General features: G+C 41.6%; 1 protein-coding gene across 1 annotated transcript in view; it reads left to right on the top strand.

Annotated features, from left to right (window-relative positions):
* Positions 1-21,328, top strand: part of clcn6 (chloride channel 6) — a 62,757-nt gene that overhangs the window by 4,378 nt on the left and 37,051 nt on the right. Inside the window, exons 2-5 of the mRNA XM_061074232.1 lie at positions 16,927-16,983; positions 17,107-17,172; positions 19,701-19,766; positions 19,852-19,918. Coding sequence (XP_060930215.1) covers positions 16,927-16,983; positions 17,107-17,172; positions 19,701-19,766; positions 19,852-19,918 — 256 coding nt within the window. The remainder of the gene's footprint in view (positions 1-16,926; positions 16,984-17,106; positions 17,173-19,700; positions 19,767-19,851; positions 19,919-21,328) is intronic.

Raw genomic sequence — 21,328 nt, 5'->3', positions numbered from 1 at the left:
GAGAAGGAGGTCTCACATAAATATGTGGAGGCAAAGGGTAGTAGCTGCTCCAAAGCTGTCTGTCCAAGGTCAGGGTACTCCTGCTTCACACAGACCCAAAACTGTGCAAGTGTGGATGTGGCAAATTTCATCTGGAGGCCACGGTCAGATGAAACTTCCAGGAGTTTTTCCTGATATGTGACTGGCAGTTTGCTCCCGTTTCCTTCGGACAAGAAAAATGGGTTTCTCACCCAATCCAGCTGTGCAGATTTCTCCTCCATGTCAGGGAAGTAGGAATGAAAATCCTGAATCAAGTTGGTCAAATGTCCCATTATGACTGACTTGACTGGAGCTCTGTCCACATCCTCACTAGACAGAAAATGATCCACCTGTGGAAAGCAGGTGAAATCCCCCGGTGCAGAGGCCCTTCTCCACAGCTCTGCTTTCTTCAGGAAGCCACCCACCTTGTCATAAAGGTTTAAAATGCTGGTGTCATTGCCCTGCAGAGACAAATTCAGTTCGTTCAGTTTGCTGAAAATATCCGCCAGATAGCACAGCTTTGCAAGCCAGTCTGTGTCCTGGAACAAGTTGGCATGGGGAGATCTGTGCTCGATCAGAAAAGTGTGTACTTCAGATCGCAATTCCAACAGCCGGTTGAGTATTCTCCCTCGAGAAAGCCAGCGCACTTCTGTGTGCAGCAGCAGTTGTGTGTGTTCAGCTCCCATGTTTTCACAGAGGCGGCGAAACAGGCGTGCATTACGTGGCCTTGACTTTATGAAGTTGATCACTTTGATGCTGTCGTTCAAAACTTCATGTAACTCAGGGCTCATTTTCTTGGACGCCAATGCGTATGACACAGTGAAACATACTCTTCTGAATATTGACGAAATTTTGCCGGCTCTGGTTTCGCCTTCTTTGGCACTTGTCCCTCCGTGTTTTCAGCGGCATTGCTGCGACGTTTCAACCACGACTCCATTGTTTGGGTTTTCAATGCGTCACTGATGGCAGGTGATGACAGGTGATGACAGGTGGCGTGTGCCAGGTTGGGTCAAACCATCGGTATGGGGGAGACTCGGGGTATTTAGGATAATGAAATTGAATATCCTACTGACTATAAAATTCAGTTGATTAACTTACACTTATATTTGATTGAATAATTATTAAATAACCATTTTTAAAGGATTTTGGATGGATGGTAATTTTAAATATATTTTGAAAAAATCTCACGTACCCCCTGGAGTACCTTCAAGTACCCCCAGGGGTACGCGTACCCCCATTTGAGAACCACTGCATTATAGTATGCATCATTCGTTTTTCTCAACAATGACACACAACTAATGAAACTGGATCCACATGATTTTCATCAGCACCTTCTTTGCACCCTCTTTCAAAACAAGTTTCTTGCAAAAGTATCAATCTCTTATCTCAGTTAAGGTTCTCTAGCTCTAAAAGGAGGTAACTCTTTGCTCTTTGAACAATGTACAAAAGCGTAATAATTGACTTAAATAATATATTAGTTTGACCAAAAGTTTTGGAGTTTGAGAGATTTATGTATTTTTGCTGCATGTGTTTAACATTTTGTGAAGCATTTTTCTTACAGATATTTTGTTAAGTGGAAAAACTAATACTGAGTACTAGGGCTGCTCAATTAATCGAAATATAATCGTAATTATAACGGTCAAACGAACTCCAAACTACTATAATCGAGTTGAAACTATTATTTGGCATTTTTTTCTAAAGCGTGCGCAATTCAGTCCCTCCCCCGGAGCATTCAGAGCGGCCCCGCTGACTGGCACTCACTCTCAAGCAGCTGTGAAGTGAAGGAGGCGAGTTGTGTGCGTGGGGACCGGAGGTATTTAAAAAACAGGGCGAGTGGAAAATGGCAGAGGGAGGGCAGCCCCGTCTGATCGACTCTTCGAATCCGACGAGCAGCGTCACCACACAGTGTAGCGGCCGCGCAGCGTCCATTCTCCAGCGTGCAGCCGCCCGGCTGTTCACACCGGACCCGCCTGGGTCAGCTCGCGATTCTCCCCTTGTTGTTGTATGGAACCCGTTCAATATCGGGGTTCGGGGGTATATTATGATGGTCCTCATAGCCCCCCCCCACCCCTCTCCTTCTCTCTCTGTCTGTGTGCTTGTAGTGGGGGGGCAGATGGGGACATTTAATATTGAGAGGAAATTTCAAAGTTCTCAGTTACAAAGTGTTTTTATGGAGACTGTTAATGTTGCCATCATTAAGGGTTTGATTAACCAGGGACCGATATTCTGCATAGTTTCACGGAGGAATGAGACACGCAGCCGTAATCGTGTTTACCGGAACCGGAAGTGACTGGTACTTCCGGTTAGTCATTAAAAAAAATAACATATCTTATCAGACTAAGAGAATGTTAGCATAATTGTTGCAGCACCACTTCCTTTCTAGTTTTTCGTGAAGGTTGTTTAAATTGTTTAAATTATACCAAGGAGCTAATTTCCTATGCTTTAAAAGGTTCTTTTTTAGAGGTGCTATAAGTCTAGTGTTACTCATAGTGAATCAGCAGTGCTATTAACAAGATGATTGACCTCAGTGGAACAAAAGTTTTTAAAGGACACCTCTGTTATATTGAGTGATTTATAATTGAGGCCAATTCATATAATGAGTTAATCATTTAAGGATCTTCATTCTGTAGTATTTCTTTCCAAAGTGATAAAGATTAAAACTCATGTTAAGGTCACGTGATGATGGACTAGGAGACAGTCGGGTTTGCGGGAGCTCCGCCAACACCCTTCATACGTATATTTCGCATTCTCTCTAAACCATCTTTTTATAATACCAGTTTAGTAGTATGACTCTCGAAAAATTCTGGACAAGACAACACCAAACAATGCCAAAGGGAAAGACTAAGTCGCGACAGCCAACTGACAACACGGCTACAGAGCTAGCCCAACATGGCGGCGAGCAGGATGAAGACGGCGAGGAGGCAGAACTTGAACCTGGACTGGCTAAAGCGCTGGATGTGATGACCAATAAGCTGATGATGGCTATTAACGACAAACTCGAGCCCTTGGCTAAAACAGTTCTCTCTCATACCACCGAGCTGAAGAGGGCTAGTGACCGCTTGGATGAAGCAGAGGCTCGGGTGCTACAGCTGGAGACCGCTAACGAGCCGCACGCTGAGCGTATAGTAGCTTTGGAAAGAAAAGTTGAATCCCTCCACGACCATATAGACGAACTGGTAAACAGAGGGCGGCGGAAAAATATCCGCATCTTCAACCTGCCCGAGAATATCGAGGGGGGAGATGCTTTGGACTTCTTTGAACACTGGCTACCGGATTTTCTCGGCATGGATACTAAAAGGGGCCGAGTGAAGCTGGAGCGGGCTCACCGCTCTCTAATGCCCAAGCCCGGGTCCGATCAGCGGCTGCGCCCCGTCATCATCCGCTTCCACGCGTTCCCGGACAAGCAGAGAGTGATGGCAGCAGTGCGGAGAAAAGCAGCGGAGGGGGATATCACTCTGGAGGAGAGGAAAATATCTTTCTACCATGACCTGTCTGCCGCAGTACTTCGTAAACGGAAAGAGTTTAACGAAGCTAAACAACGTCTCAGGCAGATCGGCGCTGATTACTCCATGCTCTTCCCTGCAAAGCTACAAGTATCTGGCACCAAGAAAACCTTCCTCTCCCCGACAGAGGCTCTGACCTTTGCAGCCAGTGCAGCACGTCGAGAATGACGGATTCTCCGACCATATGAGAGCTAAGTTTGGACACTTGGTCATGTATACTGGTGATTATACTCTGTTAGGATACATCTTACATGCATGTGAATGATTACTCGTCATCATGATATGTATTGAGGTGCCCCCCTTGCTTAATAATACACCAGTATTCATTCAGTGGAAGTGCAGCTGAGTTAAGAGTAGATGACGATTTAAATTTAGAGGCTTATATTAGTTTAAAACTTTTGTTTATCTTTTCTTATCTTGCTTTATTTCTTTTCTGTTTATGTGCTAGTGGCCCTAGTGAAGGCGCCTTACAGAACAGCAATCCACCTGCAACCTGGGGAAGGACCCCCATTACTCATTTTCTTTTCTTTCAATATTTCCCTTTTTTTACATGCATAGTTTCTTGCTGTTATAGTTTCATGTGTTCTGTTTTTGTTACTTGTAGTCAGTGTTGGGGAGTAACGGAATACATGTAACGGCGTTACGTATTTAGAATACAAATTATGAGTAACTGTATTCCGTTACAGTTACAGATTAAATAGATGGTATTCAGAATACAGTTACATTGTTGAAATCAGTGGATTACATGACGGTACTTCTCGAGTTTATTCACTCTCTCGTAAATCCACCGGCGGCAAAGCCCCCAGGAAGCAGCTGGAGACCAGGGCTGCCGTAAGAGCGCCCGGGCCCCCGGCGGCGTGAAGGAGCCTCACCGCTACCCGCTCGGGACCGTTACAGGCCCGGGACCGAGGCTCTGAGAGAGTTCCGTCGCTACCAGAAATCTACGGAGCTGCTGATCCGCAAGCTGCCCTTCCAGCACCTGGTGAGAGAAGACCGACCTGCGCTTCCAGAGCTCCGCTGTCATGGCTCTGCAGGAGACCAGCGAGGCACGCCGGGTTCACACCGGACGCTGAAGCGCCGGGCAGCGCTAATAATATCACCCGTTGACCAAGTAGTATAAAAGCATTTAGTCACTTGTTGCTCCAACATTAACTGCAACCGCGTCCCAATTTAATTTCATCCATCTTCAAGAACTTCTCCGCTGTTCTCTCCGTTCAATGTCGGGTGTCGAGGGTAAATTACGTATTCTCCGCCCCCCCCTCTCTTTTTATCTTTATGACTGCTTGTGTGTCTGTAGTGGATGGGCAGAGGGGGGCATTTAATAATGTGATCGGTAAAATTGGTAAAATTAAAACTCCAGGACAACAGAAGGGGAATGTAAACTATGGGATGCATACTTTATCATTTATATCATATAAAATGTCATCAATATCGTTTAAAATCATTTTTCAGTGTGTTTCATGGAGCGATACGCTCGCGTCAAGCGCAAAAAAAAATAAACTCGACGCCGAAACGATCGTAGCACGGCGCGAGGCAGCCTTGGCGCAGGGGGGGGGGGTCCTTCAGCCTCCGGTGGGGCCGGCACAGAGGTGGGAGTGGATGGGAGCCGGACATCCAGCTGGAGAGAGAGTTTAAACTGCTGCTTCTCCACTGACTATAACAACGCCGCAATCATACACTTAAAAAATGCAATACAAACCGGAAGTATTCCAAGTATTCAGAATACGTTACTCAGATTAGTTAATGTAATGGAATACGTTACAGATTACATTTTTGGGCATGTATTCTGTATTCTGTAACGGAATACGTTTTGAAAGTATCCTTCCCAACACTGCTTGTAGTTCATGCTCAGTACTGGTCTTCCACATTCAGTGTATCATGTCGACGTGTTTGGATAAACTGCCTAAATTACATTTACCAATAGAAGGATGCCACCTTATAAGTTAAAACTCTGTTCATGGAATATAAGGGGTCTAAAAGGTAATGTGAAGCGAAGAAAGGTCTATTCTTTGTTGAAAAGGGAGGGGGTGGATGTGGCTCTATTGCAGGAGTCCCACTTAGAGGACAAAGAGCATCTTAAACTTAAATACAGTTGGGTTGGCCAGGTGTACTTTTCCTCTTTTACCACCAATAGCAGAGGGGTTGTTATATTGATACACAAGAATCTACCATTCCAATTAAAAAAGTGTATAAAAGATAAGTACGGAAGATTTGTGATTATAAATGGTGTCTTACATGGCAAAGAAATTACTATTATGAATCTTTATTGCCCACCTAACTATTCTCCTGACTTATTAACTAAAGCATTCTCAGAATTTTCAGAAGTAACTTCGCCATTGGCCTTGGTGGGAGGTGACTTTAATTGTTTACTTAATCCTCGACTTGATAGACATCCCCCACGAAATTCTCCTCTGTCAAACCAGGCTATGGCCCTCTTATCGACTTGTGGGGAAATCAACTTGATCGATACATGGCGAGTATTGCATCCGTCTGATAGAGAATTCACCTTTTACTCCCCTCCTCACAAATGCCACACACGGATTGATTATTTTTTCGTACCCCAGTCTGTGATGCAATTTGTGTCTTCCTGCTCAATAGGCAATATTGTGGTTAGTGATCATGCAATTGTGCTCCTTGAATTGTCTCTTGACATATAATCTGCAAGAAGTAAACGCTGGAGATTCGACACGCGTCTCCTGAAAGAGGACAAATTTGTCTCTCATCTGAAAAGTGAATTTAGGACATTCTTTTCTATTAATTCACAATCTACTAGCAACCCATCCTTACTATAGGAAACTACAAAAGCATACGTCAGGGGTTTAATTATAGCCTACTCGGCCTCGAAAAGGAAGAAACAATTAGAACAGCAACTAAAACTTGAAAAAGAACTGGCAGCTATTAAAGGTGCACTTTGCTTAACATCAGACCCATTACTGTTGCAGAGGAAATGCGCAATACAGGCTGCTCTAGACACTTTGCTAACCCAACAGGCTAAGACTGCTCTCCTCTTCTCAAAGCAAAGGCTATATGAGTATGGGGATAAGCCCAGTAAGTATTTATCTCATTTAACCAAAATTAAAAGGGACCCTCAAGTTATTCCTTCAATTTTAGATGGGAATGGCACCCGCCACTTTGATAACAAATACATTAATAACACTTTCAGGCAATTTTACACTAGGTTGTATGAATCGGATCAACCACAGGGAGTCTCGGATAGGATGGAATCCTTTTTAGGAAGATTAACCCTTCCAACCATCTCTGATTCTCAAAAACGTGAATTAAACGCTCCCATCTCCAGGGAGGAGGCCCTGTTAGCACTTAAAGACCTGCAGTCAGGTAAGGCACCAGGGCCTGATGGCCTGAGCAGTGAATTTAATCGAGAATTTCAGGATGTGCTTTTAGACCCCTTTTTGGAAATGTTGGATCATTCTTTCATCACTGGTAGCCTCCCTCAGTCACTAAGAGAAGCTGATATCACCTTAATTTAAAAAAAAGGAAAGTCCCCTGAGGACTGTTCAGGATATAGGCCTATTGCTCTTCTGAATCAGGACATCAAAATACTATCTAAAATATTGGCAGTACGTCTCGAGAAAGTTCTACCTTTTCTTATTAGAGAGGATCAGACCGGCTTTATCAAGGTAGAAGTTCTAGTTACAATGTTAGGAGGCTCCTTCATATTATCAATATTTATCAGACACAGGAAATTGATAGCATGGTAATTTCACTGGATGCAGAAAAAGCTTTCGACCGTGTTGAATGGTCATACCTGTTTAATATCTTGCATAAATTTAATTTGGGAGGTAATTTTATTAGATGGGTTAAATTATTATATAAAAATCCCATGGCCGCAGTCATCACTAAAGGCTATAGGTCTGATAGCTTCCCACTTCATCGCTCAACACGTCAGGGCTGCCCTCTTAGTCCCGCTCTTTTTGCCCTTGCAATAGAACCTCTCGCTGAGGCTATAAGGCAAGATTCTGACATAATTGGTATAAATGTGGGTGGGATCCAACACAAAATTTCTCTTTACGAGGACGACGTTTTACTTTATGTGCTGGAGCCTGAGACTTCTGTTTCACGTCTAGTTGAGGTAATTACTTTGTTTGGATGTTTTTCGGGTTACAAAATCTATTTCTCAAAATCTTTAGCTATGCCAATGGGAAGTCTTAGAGATAGAACTGACACACTACCCTCATTTCCATTTAAATGGTCCATAACAGGTTTTGTTTACCTGGGTATTCATATCACACCTTTATTTCATGGAATGTATGGGGCCAATTTTAACCCCCTCCTAGACTCCACAAAGAGGGACCTGGACAAATGGGCTCCACTCCCCTTGTCATTGCTTGGTAGAGTTTCTATTATTAAAATGAATATTTTGCCAAGATTGTTATACCCCATACAGATGATCCCATTACTCTTGTCAGGCAAAGTACTGAAGCTGCTTAATGGCTGGCTGAGTGACTTCATTTGGAACAAGAGAAAGCCCAGGCTAAAAGTAGCGAAACTACAACTTCCCAGTTCGAAGGGTGATCTAGACCTTCCCAACATCAGATTGTATCAGCTGGCATCCCATTTGAGATTTATAGCAGAATGGGTCAAGGAGGACCCTACCTCTGATCTGCTGAGTTTAGAAAAGTCACAGACCTCAGGCTCCCTGTTAGGCCTTTTGGCCTTCAAGGACTTAAAGTCAGCCAGGAGCCATTGTAAAAATAACCCTATAATCTGCAATACTTTAAAAGCATGGTTTATTACAAAAAAACTTGAAGGGAGGTCTGGTCTAACATCTACGTTTGTTCCAATTCAGGGCAATCCTAACTTCTTACCAGGCGTGGTGGATGGTGGATATAGCACTTGGACATCTCGAGGGATAAAAAGGATGCGTGATTTATTTCAGGGTGCATCCATGTTATCATTTGCACAACTTCAAGAAAAGTATAATCTTCCCAGACATGACTTTTACAAATACCTGCAGATCCGGGACTTCATAAACAGGGGAACTACTCTTAATATTGATGCCACTACATCTGCAGTTGAACAATTACTCCTCCTTGGCCCAACTAAGAAATCCATTACTTGTTTTTACAATGTCTTAAGCCAGACTGATGTGATAAATGTACAGGATGTTATGCAGAAGTTGCAAGGTGAACTTGGTATAGATATTGATGGGGATAAGTGGACTAAGATATTGTCTCAAACAAAGAAAATATCTGTGTGTAACCGTGCCAGATTGCTGCAATTTAAGATTGTGCACCGTTTACAAATCTCTCCTAACAAAAGACATAAAATGAACTCTCAACTCTCACCTGCATGTTTAAAGTGTAAAATCTCAGTGGGCACCTATACTCATTGTATCTGGTCATGTCCTAAAATACAAGCATATTGGATGGGTGTTTTGCAAGATTTAGAAAAAATATTTGGTGTGGTGTTGCACATGGACCCTCTTTCTTTAATCCTGGGTTACACCAGTCAGGATACTGTTTTGGATGCCAGCGCTGCCAGACTGTATAATATCCTCACATATGCAGCAAGGAAGAATATCTTTTTGTCTTGGATAAGCGACAAACCCCCCACTAAATCGAACTGGCACAAGATAATTATGGAATGTTTTCCCCTTGAGTACCTGACCTGTCTGCTTCACTCTTCAAAGGGACAGTTTATGAACATTTGGACTCCATATCTTAACTTTTCCAGCTCTACAGTGGCTTCAGTGCTCTCGAATGTTGTCCTTGGCTAGCCTTAGGCTCTTTATCTTTATCTCGTTGCCATTGCACTGATTGGGTGAATGTGAGTTGTAAGTATGTATAGACTGTGTAGACCAATGTTGTACTGAGTGTTGTTTTATTGTTGTTATGTCAATATATAAAAAGCTCAATAAACATATTTGAAAAAAAAAAAAAAAACTCATGTTAAATGGTATTGGTGGCTCTCCCAGTCTTGATTCTGGATTCCTTGGGCCTTGAACCTTATTTTCCCTCCAGTATTCCCATGATACTGATACTGTTCCTTCTAGGGCTGTGCTCAAAAATTTGATATGGCAATATAACCTGACGTCCTCCTTGCTGATGCACGCAGCGATGCAGATGCTACTGTATCGATGCGGCATCTAATGCCGGGATGGCAGTCTTGAAAACGAAACATCACCTATGGTGCAGTGCACAATAATGCCAATAGGTGGCAGCATAGGCAAAAACAACACACGGCTCAATTCAAAACAAACATGGAAGGAAATAGTGGAAAAACTGACGGAGTTATTGCACGTGAAATGCTTTGCCCGCAGTCGGAATTTGGCCGTTCAACGTGCACTCGAGACGCCCACTGTTTCTTACTTACACTCCACTGAGATGTGGAAGAATGCCAAGGAGTGAGTTGTGGACCTTAACTGAACACTCGTAATGTCCGAAGAAAAGACACCTAGGCTGTCTGTTATAGCTACGCTGCCTTGTTGTCGTCAAACGATCCACTCTTGTCTGAAGTGTGGACAGTGTGTCAGATTGGTTTGTTGCACATTGCTCGAACTCTTTCAAAGTTGAGTCATGTAAAGTGGCAAAGTAAATTTTCAGTTCTGAAAAATAGTCCAGGTAAGGTAAGGTAAGTAACTCCACCCAAAAATCGAGCTAATTGTAAAATAATAATCATAATCAAAAATCATTTCTATGAGGTGTCCATAACAACATACTAAAAGTCCTAAGAAATCCTAGTTGAGGAAATATGTTAAATTCTCATCAATGTGTGCCAATAAGGCCAGGCAACAATACACCCCAATGGGGCTATTTTTTTCCTTTACTCCTATCAAAATGAAACTTTACACAATGAAAGTACCCATGAAAAGTAACATTTGTTGTGTTACAAGTTTCTTTGAAAATGAATTTGAATATGCAAATTAGCTATACACTAATCGAATATGCCCAAAATACACCCAACTTAATTTTTTCCTTTACTCCTACCACAATAAAAATTTACATGGTAAAAGTATACATTAAAAGTAACTTTTTTTGTATTACATGTTTCTTTTGAAATTAATTTTAATATGCACATGAGCTCTCAATTATTCGAATATGTCCTAATAATTTGCATAGGCAGAAACACCATTCATATGTATGACAAATACATCGGCCCAATCTTCATCCAATCATCCCACTGCCAATGGCTGATGACACTCCTGCTTTTAGACTGGCCTCTAACCTGAAAACTGCCTGGCTTGGTAGTACCTGTCAGGGGTATAACCCCCGCTGAAATAGTCTTCAGGGTCACGGAGGCACACAAGGCTCCCTACCACAAAAGTATAAAGAATGACACTAGCTTTCTCGAACAAGCTAAGGTGTCCAGCCAGTCACAGGAAAATGTGGGAAAAGGCATTATCATTGCAGCAGGTGAAAAAGCTCCAGTATCACTGTATGGACGCGGAAAAGATGAATCACTGGATATGCTGAGATACAGGCGATTCTGTGATTATGTAACTCAGAACTCATCTCCAGTGGAACCTCAAACTCTCCCTCCAACGTCAACAGCTGCAAAGTTCCATAGTCTTCGGGTTTTTTACCAAATGATGGAGTGGAAAGGGAGAAGTGAATGTATGGACCCAAAAGACTGCCTCCGTGACCCTGAAAACTATACCGAGGTTATACCCGTGCGTACGATACGGATACGGGAAAGTGGTGAACTGAAGCCAGATTATTGATCCACTTCATCATTTACCTAAAAACAGCTTTAGTTGTGCTCGCGCGACATATCTGTTCCACACAAACCTTTTAATTAGAAAAATATATAAAACAAATTACAGCAAATTACCTTCAGATTCCATTAAAGAGCGCTGTTACAGAGCCGAGTCATTAACAGTTTTTAATAATATCTTCTAACACTGTGCGTGTATCATCAAATCGATGCAGTGAACGTGACCGTGCCTTCAGGCGCACAGAGCACACTGGAGATCACTTAAAAAAAATGAAGAAACTTTCCAAATAATATCCCGGAGTGGAGGTTAGGATCCACTGATGTGAGGTAATTGGTCCGGATTCTCTAAATAAATAAATACGGCCGTGACACTGGTGTGCGATTCTGGGTGATGGATGCACGCGAATGGAAGGATGATGTGGAAACAAAGGGTTCAGCGATGTCTGATAAGCTGATATAGATCCTATTGTTCTGTGATGTTTGTGCTGAACTGAGTCCAGTATCACACATATCAACCGACAGAACTGAACCATCCCAGTACAAACACGAGCATAGAATATTAATTCAGTTAAATTCTATAGATTGGGGACAACACAGCTATCTGAATTTTTGATATGATTACAATACGAACAGACACTACAACAAGTTCCCTCAAATTCTTAGAGGTTGTTTTTTTTGCCTCCACCTTTGAATTGGATCTTTATCTTTATTTCAGGCTCCTTTCTTTCAATCATACTCACTCTCACACAGTGTATTATCCACAGCAGCAGCAGAGTATCAGTGTTTTTTTCTTTATTAGTAACATCACTGCTGTCCCTTCAACTCCACTTCACTAACAAACACATCGATGTTAGAACTTTTCGCTTCCTCTTCTCATCGTTTGATGCGTTCGTTGTCAGGACTCACGGTGAAAACCCATTGGTCAGCAGCATAATTTAATATTCATGACCTGCTTTGCATTGACCATTTATTCTTGAAAGTGGGCGTGTAGAGGGCGAACTTGAAGGCAGATCCATGTTCGAACGTTTCCAGGTGGACTGATTTATAAAGTGAGTTTTGCTTTCAGATGTGCTTGTGCACGGTTTTATAAATTGGAATTTTCTTTTGCGTACGCCATTTCCGGCTTTTGTCAGCACGTACACTTCTAGTATGAATACCACGCACTGTTGAATGAATCCCCAGGGCTGCGTCTTTGCCCATACGTCTTTTATCCTTTAAGTTTACTGGGTTTCAGAGTTTAGCAAGTCTGAGGCTTCTGGGCCTGTTTTGATCATAATGTCTGAATTTATATAGGACCTTTCAAAAGACCCAAGGACGCTTTACAAATGTCCGTGTGGACGGAACAGAATATAAATGAAAAAAAGTAATAAGCTCAAAACTGTATAGAAATAAACAGCAAGGTGGAGCACTAACTGAGGCCAAAGGCCTTAGTGAACAGGTGGTGCTTGAGGTGCAGCATTGCGTATTTCGGCAGGGAGAGCGGTCCAGAAGGTAGGGGCGGTGACAGAGAAGGCTCTGTCTCCAAAAGTTTGCAGTTTGGTTTTGGGGATGGAGAGCCAACCCAAATTCGAGGACTGCAGCCTTCTGAGCAGAGTCGAGGAGGTCGGTTAAATATAGTGGGGCTAGGGAGGGGCTAGGGAGTAGCGGTATTGTGCCGCCAGGGCTTATTGCGGGTGAGAACCCTAGCAGCAGAGTTCTTTACACCGGACAGGACTCCATTTCAGTAATCCAGGCAGGAGGTCATGAAGGCATGAGCGAGGGTTTATGCCACTGAATCGATGAGTGAAGGCTGGAATCTGGATTTTACCATAACCTTGTTTTCATAACGTTACAGTTTCATACCTGTTGTGATTATTATACCTTAGGCGTGCGTGACACCATTAAATGGTGTGCCTTTGGGCATTTAATAAATTTGGTGATCAGAAAAATATTTGTATTAATATGATTATTAAATAATAACATTAATTGATTATAGTTACCTCAGGGCACCACCCTTCAAAGGAAGGGAAAAGATAGCCCATTTATTGGCTAAGTCTCATGAAACTACTAACTACAAATTTGGCACGCTGAATAACAACTAAATTAATAACCAAAATTACTAAATAAATAGATAGCTAAGTTGAAGGATATGGAGTTCTTGACAGTATAGAGGTTGGCAAAATTCACACTTACGCAATAGGGGTGCAACGATAAATGGACATAGTTGACGAATTTAATCATTGATGATTAGTTGGTAACGTCATAGCACGTATTTTCGTGCCGTGCAGCTAAACTGAACGTTGTTTTAAGCTGAGGAGTGAGCCATCTCGCTCCCTTCCTATCTCTGAAAGTCGCGCATGTGCAATAGCGTCAAAACATTGACCATGGCGGTGTCTGTTACATCGCGTACCAGAAAGTCAAAAGTATGAGAGATCTTCAACATTAACAAAAAACTACCTGCAATATTTGTAAGGCGGACCTACTTTCCATGGAAGTATTGACACAAGCATTTGAAGAGGAGGCACGTTTGACATCGTAACGTAGACTATGCAGACTCGCCTCGGTAAGATTATCTAGCTTGCTATATAAACGTATACCTGTTCGCAGGATTCTAGAATACATTACAAAAATATGGTTTAAACTTTTTTGTAACGAGTTTAAAAGCGTAATGTTATCCTATTGCCTGACAAACGTCTTTTTTAATAATAACTATGCAGTCCAAAGAAGACTGTAATTGTTGACGTTTTTATTGCTGATACTTTCCTTGTCCTTTTGTTTACAAAAAAAATGATACCTGATTTTTTATTTATTTTTAGTATCAGCACTTTAATTATATTAGCACTTTACCTGTCTTTGGTTTTAAATGGACAAAAACTTAATTTTTCCTAGTTTTTGTATCCATATCCATAGTACCCTAATATGCAGCAATGTTTATTAAAAGACATTTTTGAATGAAGTATTGATCTTTATTGTCTTTATTTTCAGTCATCACATGCCGCGAACAACCTCAAGCACAATTTAAAAGCTGTTGGCTAAATAAGAATGATTTCGAATTTGTGTCATTCATAATCCGATTAGTAGACGTGTATGTACTGAGTGAGTGAGTGTGTGTGTTTGTGATTGTTTATTTGTTTCAAAATGGCAGATGGCCAGGAAGGTTTTTAGCAGTCTGCTCCAGGCTGCTTGAAGGTTGCTAGAGCTTGGGTAGGGAGGAAGAGGAGAAGTGAGTAGAACGAGGAGAGATACCCACCTCTCCTCCAGGATAGTGAGCTTATATTGGCCTGGTGACCTCATGGGGCCCACAGCGACGAATAGTGGTTGAAAGTTGTGTCCAGGGGCAGTTTTAACACCCAGGTGTGATTTTGAAGCACCTTGGGAGACTGAGTTTTGGAAGCTCTCCTTTGTCTCCAGTACATAATAATAAATGTGGTTGCAGGCTTTGGCTACATATGTAGGACCAACAATTGTTCACAAATACTAGGTCCCAACATACCCATAAGAATTGTAATAAATGAGTTATCCAACTATGGTGTTGTGCATCTCAGAAAGTCACATAATTTGTATCTGCGTTGTGTGGTGAAATCTCTTGCTAGTCATGTTGTTTGTGCGTGCGCTGTGTTGTTTTGAGCTGGTGCGACTAGTATGTGTGTCGCTGTAAGAAGATAAACGAGCGGGTGTATGTGGTGTCTAGGGTTGCAAAGGGGCGGAAAGTTTCCACGGGAATATTAAGCTCGGGAATTTTGAAAAAAAAAGAAAACTATGCAAATGAAACGCTGAGCAACAAAAACATCATTCAAAACACTATTTTAAAGATGTATGGAATGCAGCACACACTTCACCTTGAATTTCAACCCTCCACTGTGCATTCTTCCATCACATGCACGGATAATTCCCAGCATCCTGCACACTACAGCAGGGCTATTGAGGCCTGCTGTAGTGTGCAGGACTAGTCAGGTAAGTTTCGATGATATTACTCGGGAAAATATATTAGCATTAGAGATGAGCCGGATACTCGGTTGAAACGAGTATCCGGTACGGATAAAGCACTTTTGCCGAGCACGAGTATTATACGAGTAATACGAGTCAATATCTGTGCTCGGACTGAATGAAAATCCTCACACAGCGTCACAGCGCTCCTCCCCTTCACACACCGCTCTGCTCACTCACTCACAGAACGGCTCTCAGTCACTCAGGTTCGCGGGTCTTTTCCGTTAACGTTTAGGGTTTCTTCGGCTTGAAGTTTGTTTTTATTTCAGTTTGTACTTACTTATTAACCAGTAGAATTCTGTTAAACGTGGGTTCGTTCAGACGTGGTGCTGGTAGAAAGCGACTCGCGTTGCGTCTGCCTGTCGGAGATTTTTTTTTTTTTTTTTCGCTGCATCGCTCTTGTTCACATGAATGTGATTATACCGTGTTTGTTTTAATTATCCTCATCCGAAGCAGGAGAGAAGGTGATGGTTTCAGCAGGTTTCATGCTCTCTCTGTCTCTCTCTTACTCACTCATACACACACTCACTCACACACACACACACACACCTGGTGTGGAAATAAATTTAATAAAAATAAAAAAATCATAAAAAAATTTCAAAGTTAAAAAAGAAAGTTATGTTGAGTATGAAAACACTTGTTATTACATTTCACTTCATAATTGCAACAGCATGTGTTGTATTCATTGTTGCAAAACTTGTTCTGTAAATGATGCTGTCCTGTAATAGTTTTCTAATCAGCAATAAATATAACAATTTCTGATCAACCCATATCAATTGCATGCTTAAAATATCATACTGGTTAAAACCCCGCCCGTTTCAAGACAACTCGGCCTACTTCCGGGTTAAATCCAGCCCACTTCTGGGTTAAATCTCACCCACTTCCGGGTTAGGCCCCGCCCACTCCGAGTACGGATACGGATATAGATAATTCATATGGTTAACAGATACAGATAATGCTGTACTCGCTCATCCCTAATTAGCATGCTTATTGAGGATTGTTCATCTAGCCTATTTCCATTAATTTATCCATCAATTGTAAAATATTTTTACAGACTATTCCAATTGTTTGGCTAACTATTTATATCTCTGGCATTGCATTAGTGTTTTTTTACAAAGTTTTTTCTCATCTTATTCTACAGAACAATGCCAAGTGCACTCTCTCATGTGTGGAGACATTTCACCCCATCCAATGTAAAGACCTATGTTAAGAATGACACAAACATGCAGAAGCATAAAGTCAAGTGCCCAACGTTTCCTCAGGGCTCAAATCAGCCTATGACACAACAAAATGTTTATATTTATGTCTGTATATGACAAAGTAAATACAATTAGTATAAATTACCCACAACATTTCCAGTTTATTCCCGTTAATTCCCGTTAATTCCCATGGAAAGTTTCCAACTTTGAATATTCCCGGAATTAATATTCCCGGCCAAAAATAAATCAGTATATGGGCAGTGAGAAGTACATCATTTTATCCAGATGAAACTGTAGCAGGTAAGAGGACATCAGCTCAGTAGGTGGTCCATCAATGTGACACAGAAAGCATTTGCATTCAGAATACTAGAAGAATGTGGCCACATGCACCATCACCCAAAACCAATGTTCATACCAAGGCAACAATTTGCTTATTGGGTAAACAATTGTCTGAGTGGTACTGTACCATAACTCAAAAAAACCCTATTATTAATTTCAGATACACTGTGATGGATGACTCTGTGATAGTACTGTATTCTTCTTTGTATGTAACTCTTTTCCCATAGACAATCCTTGGAGAATTTCGAGATGAAGATGAGATTCTACCAAGGAAAGACTATGAGGTGAAAAACATGTCAAAAGCTATCCTTAAGAGAAATATCTTCAGTCCCTTGTTCCTGGTACAGGGGGGCAATGGAATCATTACCAAGGTGATGGTTTCAGAGTATTTGTTTTTGCTTTCACAGAGCTTGGATTATGATCGATGCATTAATGAGTCCTATGCGGAGGTTCTCGAGGGGATGGACAACAGGGTAAGACAAGAAGGAGATCAATGGAGAATGCACATTTAATTTGTTTTGTGCATTTTTCACCTTAGAATTTTAATAGTGCTGTCAAACAATTAACATTTTTAATCATATTAATCACAGGGTAGCTGCGATTATTCAGGATTAATCACCATTTCTAAAAGCCCGAAAAATTTCCATTTTCTATGTATATTGTTATGGGAATGGAAAGGTAAATGACAGAAGGTGGATATATACATTTAAAATTTGTTTTTTAGTGATGAAAAGTCCAAATAATAGTTATTAAATTTTTTTTCAAACTGATTAATTCATGGGATTAACTTGTTAATTTATATAACAGAAACACACGCAGAATGATCTGCTCCATGTACCCATACCCGCCCCCACTCACTCGCTCAAGGCGACACACGCAGTGAGATCAGAGCTCTTTCACGTTAAGCAGCCGGTAAGAGACTTTGTTGAACAGTGAAATACAGAGCCTCTGCGTCATGATCAGAGCAGAAGCTGCAGTTGGTTTGTACCGAGCTGGAGTTTCTGTGTCTTCCTCTACTCTGCTCCCACTTGAACTAATAAACACTCATCACTAGTTATCAGGACCTGATCAGTACATTAAATAACTGTGTTTGTTTGATTCGCTTAGGAGTTTATGAGGCTGCATTTAAATATCATGAAAATGACTCCTCAACATTTGCTCAGTACAACACGAGATGTGACGCTCACAGTCAGGACTAACAGGACTGTTAAAATAAGGGGAGCGACATGCAGACATGATCAGACACCATCGATTCATAGCCAAACACAAAGTTAAATAAAAACTGAACCATGAACTAGTTCATTTTCATCTGCATGAACTGAACTTGGAACTCGTTCTTTTTAAGTGTGAATTGGCACAACACTGTTTCTGCAGATGGGCTCAGATTCAGATTTCACATTTAATTGTCTAAAGCTTGATTTGTTTGATTTAAAAAAGAAAAGTATTATTCAGCCATCCTGTATTTGCTTAAAAAAAGAGAGCCAAGGCTAAGATTCCCCAATTGTTTAGGATAAAGGTTATATTTCAATTTGATTAAAAAAATGTAGTCTTAAGGCCAGCGCATGCTTCTGCAACTGCGTCTGCGGCTTTTCACGCCGCTGTGTCGACGGACTCGTTTTAATTTATGGTTCCCAAAGGGTTGCGCTTGATGCAAAGCAATTCACCGCCAGACCACTAGGCGGAGTAATGTTTTTTGTCGAAGTCGGCTCTTCTTCGTGTGTGGCAGTCGTCGTCGACTGTTTATTTACATCGCCACTGCGGCTCCTCATAGCCTTATTCTAGCGGACAAATCCGCCAGTCAGTGAGGGGTTATACTAGTGGTCATAGTTTCGAATCTCTTCTGCCAAGTGCTCTTCTATTTGGTCCATATTCGTTCTTCTAAAAGAGACCAAAATGAGACTCGTGAAAGGATATAGTTAGCAGACCAATCACAGCCTTGCGGGCTTCGGGAGGCTTGCGGAGCTTTGCCGTCTAGTTAGAAACATTGGGCGACGACCTTAAGCACGTAAGAAGGGATACGTAAGTACGTAAGGGGCCCGGAAGGACTCTTGCGCTTGCGGGCCCCTGAAAACGCAGAAGCATGCGCCGGCCTTTAGTTACATCATCATATGGTCAGAGGCATAGCAAAGAGACAGCCAAATTGAATTATGGTGTGGTATGTTTTAGTTTTATTTTATTTTTCAATCTTAATAATTATCATTTGGGCTTGTCATCAATACAAATATGTTAAACGTATACATCAGCCTTTTGTCATTTATCTTTCTGTTCCCAGAACAATATACATACAGTAGAAGATGGGGATTTTTCGGGCATTTAGAGATGGTGATTAATCGTGAGCTAACCTATGTTGTTTGACACCCCTAATAATAATAACTCAACTCAAGAAAATAAATGCAAAAAGACAAAACACATGCATATAGAGAAAACAGCTTTATTTCACAGTTGTTCTACTAGTGTGCAACATTAAACGCCCTGCAAATCCTGACAACACAAAAAATAATAACAACACAACCCATCCCCAAGTCCCACAATGTGACCAAAAATGTATGCATGCTCTCAGGGCCCCCTTCAAATCTTCCATAAAGGGATAGTGCACTGAAAGTTGAACATTCACCCATCATCTACTCACCACTATGCCGATGGAGGGGTGGGTGAAGTGGTTGAGTCCACAAAACGCTTTAGGAGTTTCAGGGGTAAATAGCATTACAACTATCCCTTCAAGAAAAACATGCAATTTCAGTTCCATCAGTTTCTTATATGATCAAAATTTCATGAATGTGAAATTAATTGTAATGATTTGACACAGAATGAGGCTATTATGTAAGGTTGTTTTGAAAGTCTTTCGGAACTTACTTTCACACCAGTCTGAGCTGTCACTTAAAAGTTGAAATCTAGGGAAATATTTTTTTAAACCCACAATTTCAATTTAAATGTTTGCATGGTTGTAATTCTCAATTTGAGTTTTTTTAATGTTATTACAATTTTTTGTATCCACCAATAGAAAGCTAAAAAGTATGAAGCAGTACGATGGATGATGGTGTTCGCTATTGGAGTCACAGTGGGTCTGGTAGGTGCATTACCTTTAATTTTTTTAATTCTAATTCTTACATTTTGCAAAGGATGAGGGGAAAATACTGCCATGTTATTTTCAGGTGGGCCTGTTTGTGGATTTCTTTGTACGTCTCTTCACTAAAATCAAATTTACCCTGGTTGGTGATTGTATCCTTCAACACAGAAGCATTTATGAAAATGGTTACGGTTCTTCAAAAAATACTTTGTGATATTTTACTTTCTGCCTGTGTTAAGTATTTAGTGAAATAGTTGTGTTGTTTTTAGAAAAACGCATACACACACATACTGTACATGCATGCTTTCTCAGACAATGCAGTCTCTGTGGTTACTTTCTGACCTCCAGTAAATTGCAGCTCTATCATAGTCAACTAAAAACAGAAGATGTTTAAGACATGTTGCTTTAATTCTATCACTCAATCGCATTACAAATATTAACGTTTAACCAGACTGCATCTTGTTTGCTGTTTTACCCCTCGGCTGAATCTTAAATCTAACCTGGGCTGCCTTGGTATTTGTAGCTGCGTCCTCTGCGTACACTAGTGTGCCGTGAGAGATTGTCAGGTGTGCCGTGGGAAATTATCTAATATCAAGTGTTGCACCAATGTATCGGCCGAACATCGGCAGCGGCCGATATTCTAATAATAATCTTGACTTTCACCGATATCATTCGCCGATGTTCATTGGTATTTGTGGTTAAACTGCTGGGCACGCGCCGCGGCTGGGGTAGCAGTCGCCCCGTCGCCTTCCCCTCCACGCCGCCGGAGGCTCGGTGTGCGGCCCACCTCGATGTTATTTTGGGGGGGGGAGTCCTCGTCCGCGGCGTCGCTTGTGCGGGGGCTTTCTTTCTCTTGAACCACAGGGCGGTGTCCGTCGCCGGTGCGGAAGGCGGGGACGGGTAGGAGAGGACCGGGTATGGTGGTCGGCGGCAGCGACTCTGGACGCGTGTCGGGTCCTTCTCGCGGATCACCTCAGATACGGCGCCCGCTGGGGGAACCCCCCCTCCGGCGGTGCGCCTCAGCTGGCGCCTAGCAGCTGACTTAGAACTGGTGGGGACCAGGGGAATCCAACTGTTTAATTAAAACAAAGCATTGCAATGGCCCACGGTCGGTGTTGACGCGCTGTGATTTCTGCCCAGTGCTCTGAATGTCAAAGTGAAGAAATGCAATGAAGCGCGGGTAAACGGCGGGAGTAACTGTTGGCACTCAAAACAGGTCAATCTGAGGAGGGCAGTTTTAGACAGGGTAAAAAGGGTGCTGTTTTAAATGATCCTTGTGGTATTTTGACCAAAATATGTTACAGACATTTCATTACGACCCCAAGGAACCATATCAACTGTGATAAAATGGGCATAATATGTCTCTGTTAAATAAAGTTTAGTTAAATCAAATATTGTTTCATAAAGCTGATTCAATTTGTGCTCATTAAAAGATAAGAGTAATAAAGGGCTGACATAATTTTAAATAGTGCTTTTTAATACATTTAGAAACTATATTACTAACTATATGTATTATATGTACTGTGTTAGGCCATAGAGTGTCATTTTGTGTCATTTTGGTT

This window comes from Limanda limanda, chromosome 7, assembly GCF_963576545.1.
Source record: "Limanda limanda chromosome 7, fLimLim1.1, whole genome shotgun sequence".
Lineage (NCBI taxonomy): Eukaryota > Metazoa > Chordata > Actinopteri > Pleuronectiformes > Pleuronectidae > Limanda > Limanda limanda.
The sequence above is the reverse complement of the archived record's forward strand: the minus strand, read 5'-3'. Positions and strand labels throughout refer to the sequence as shown.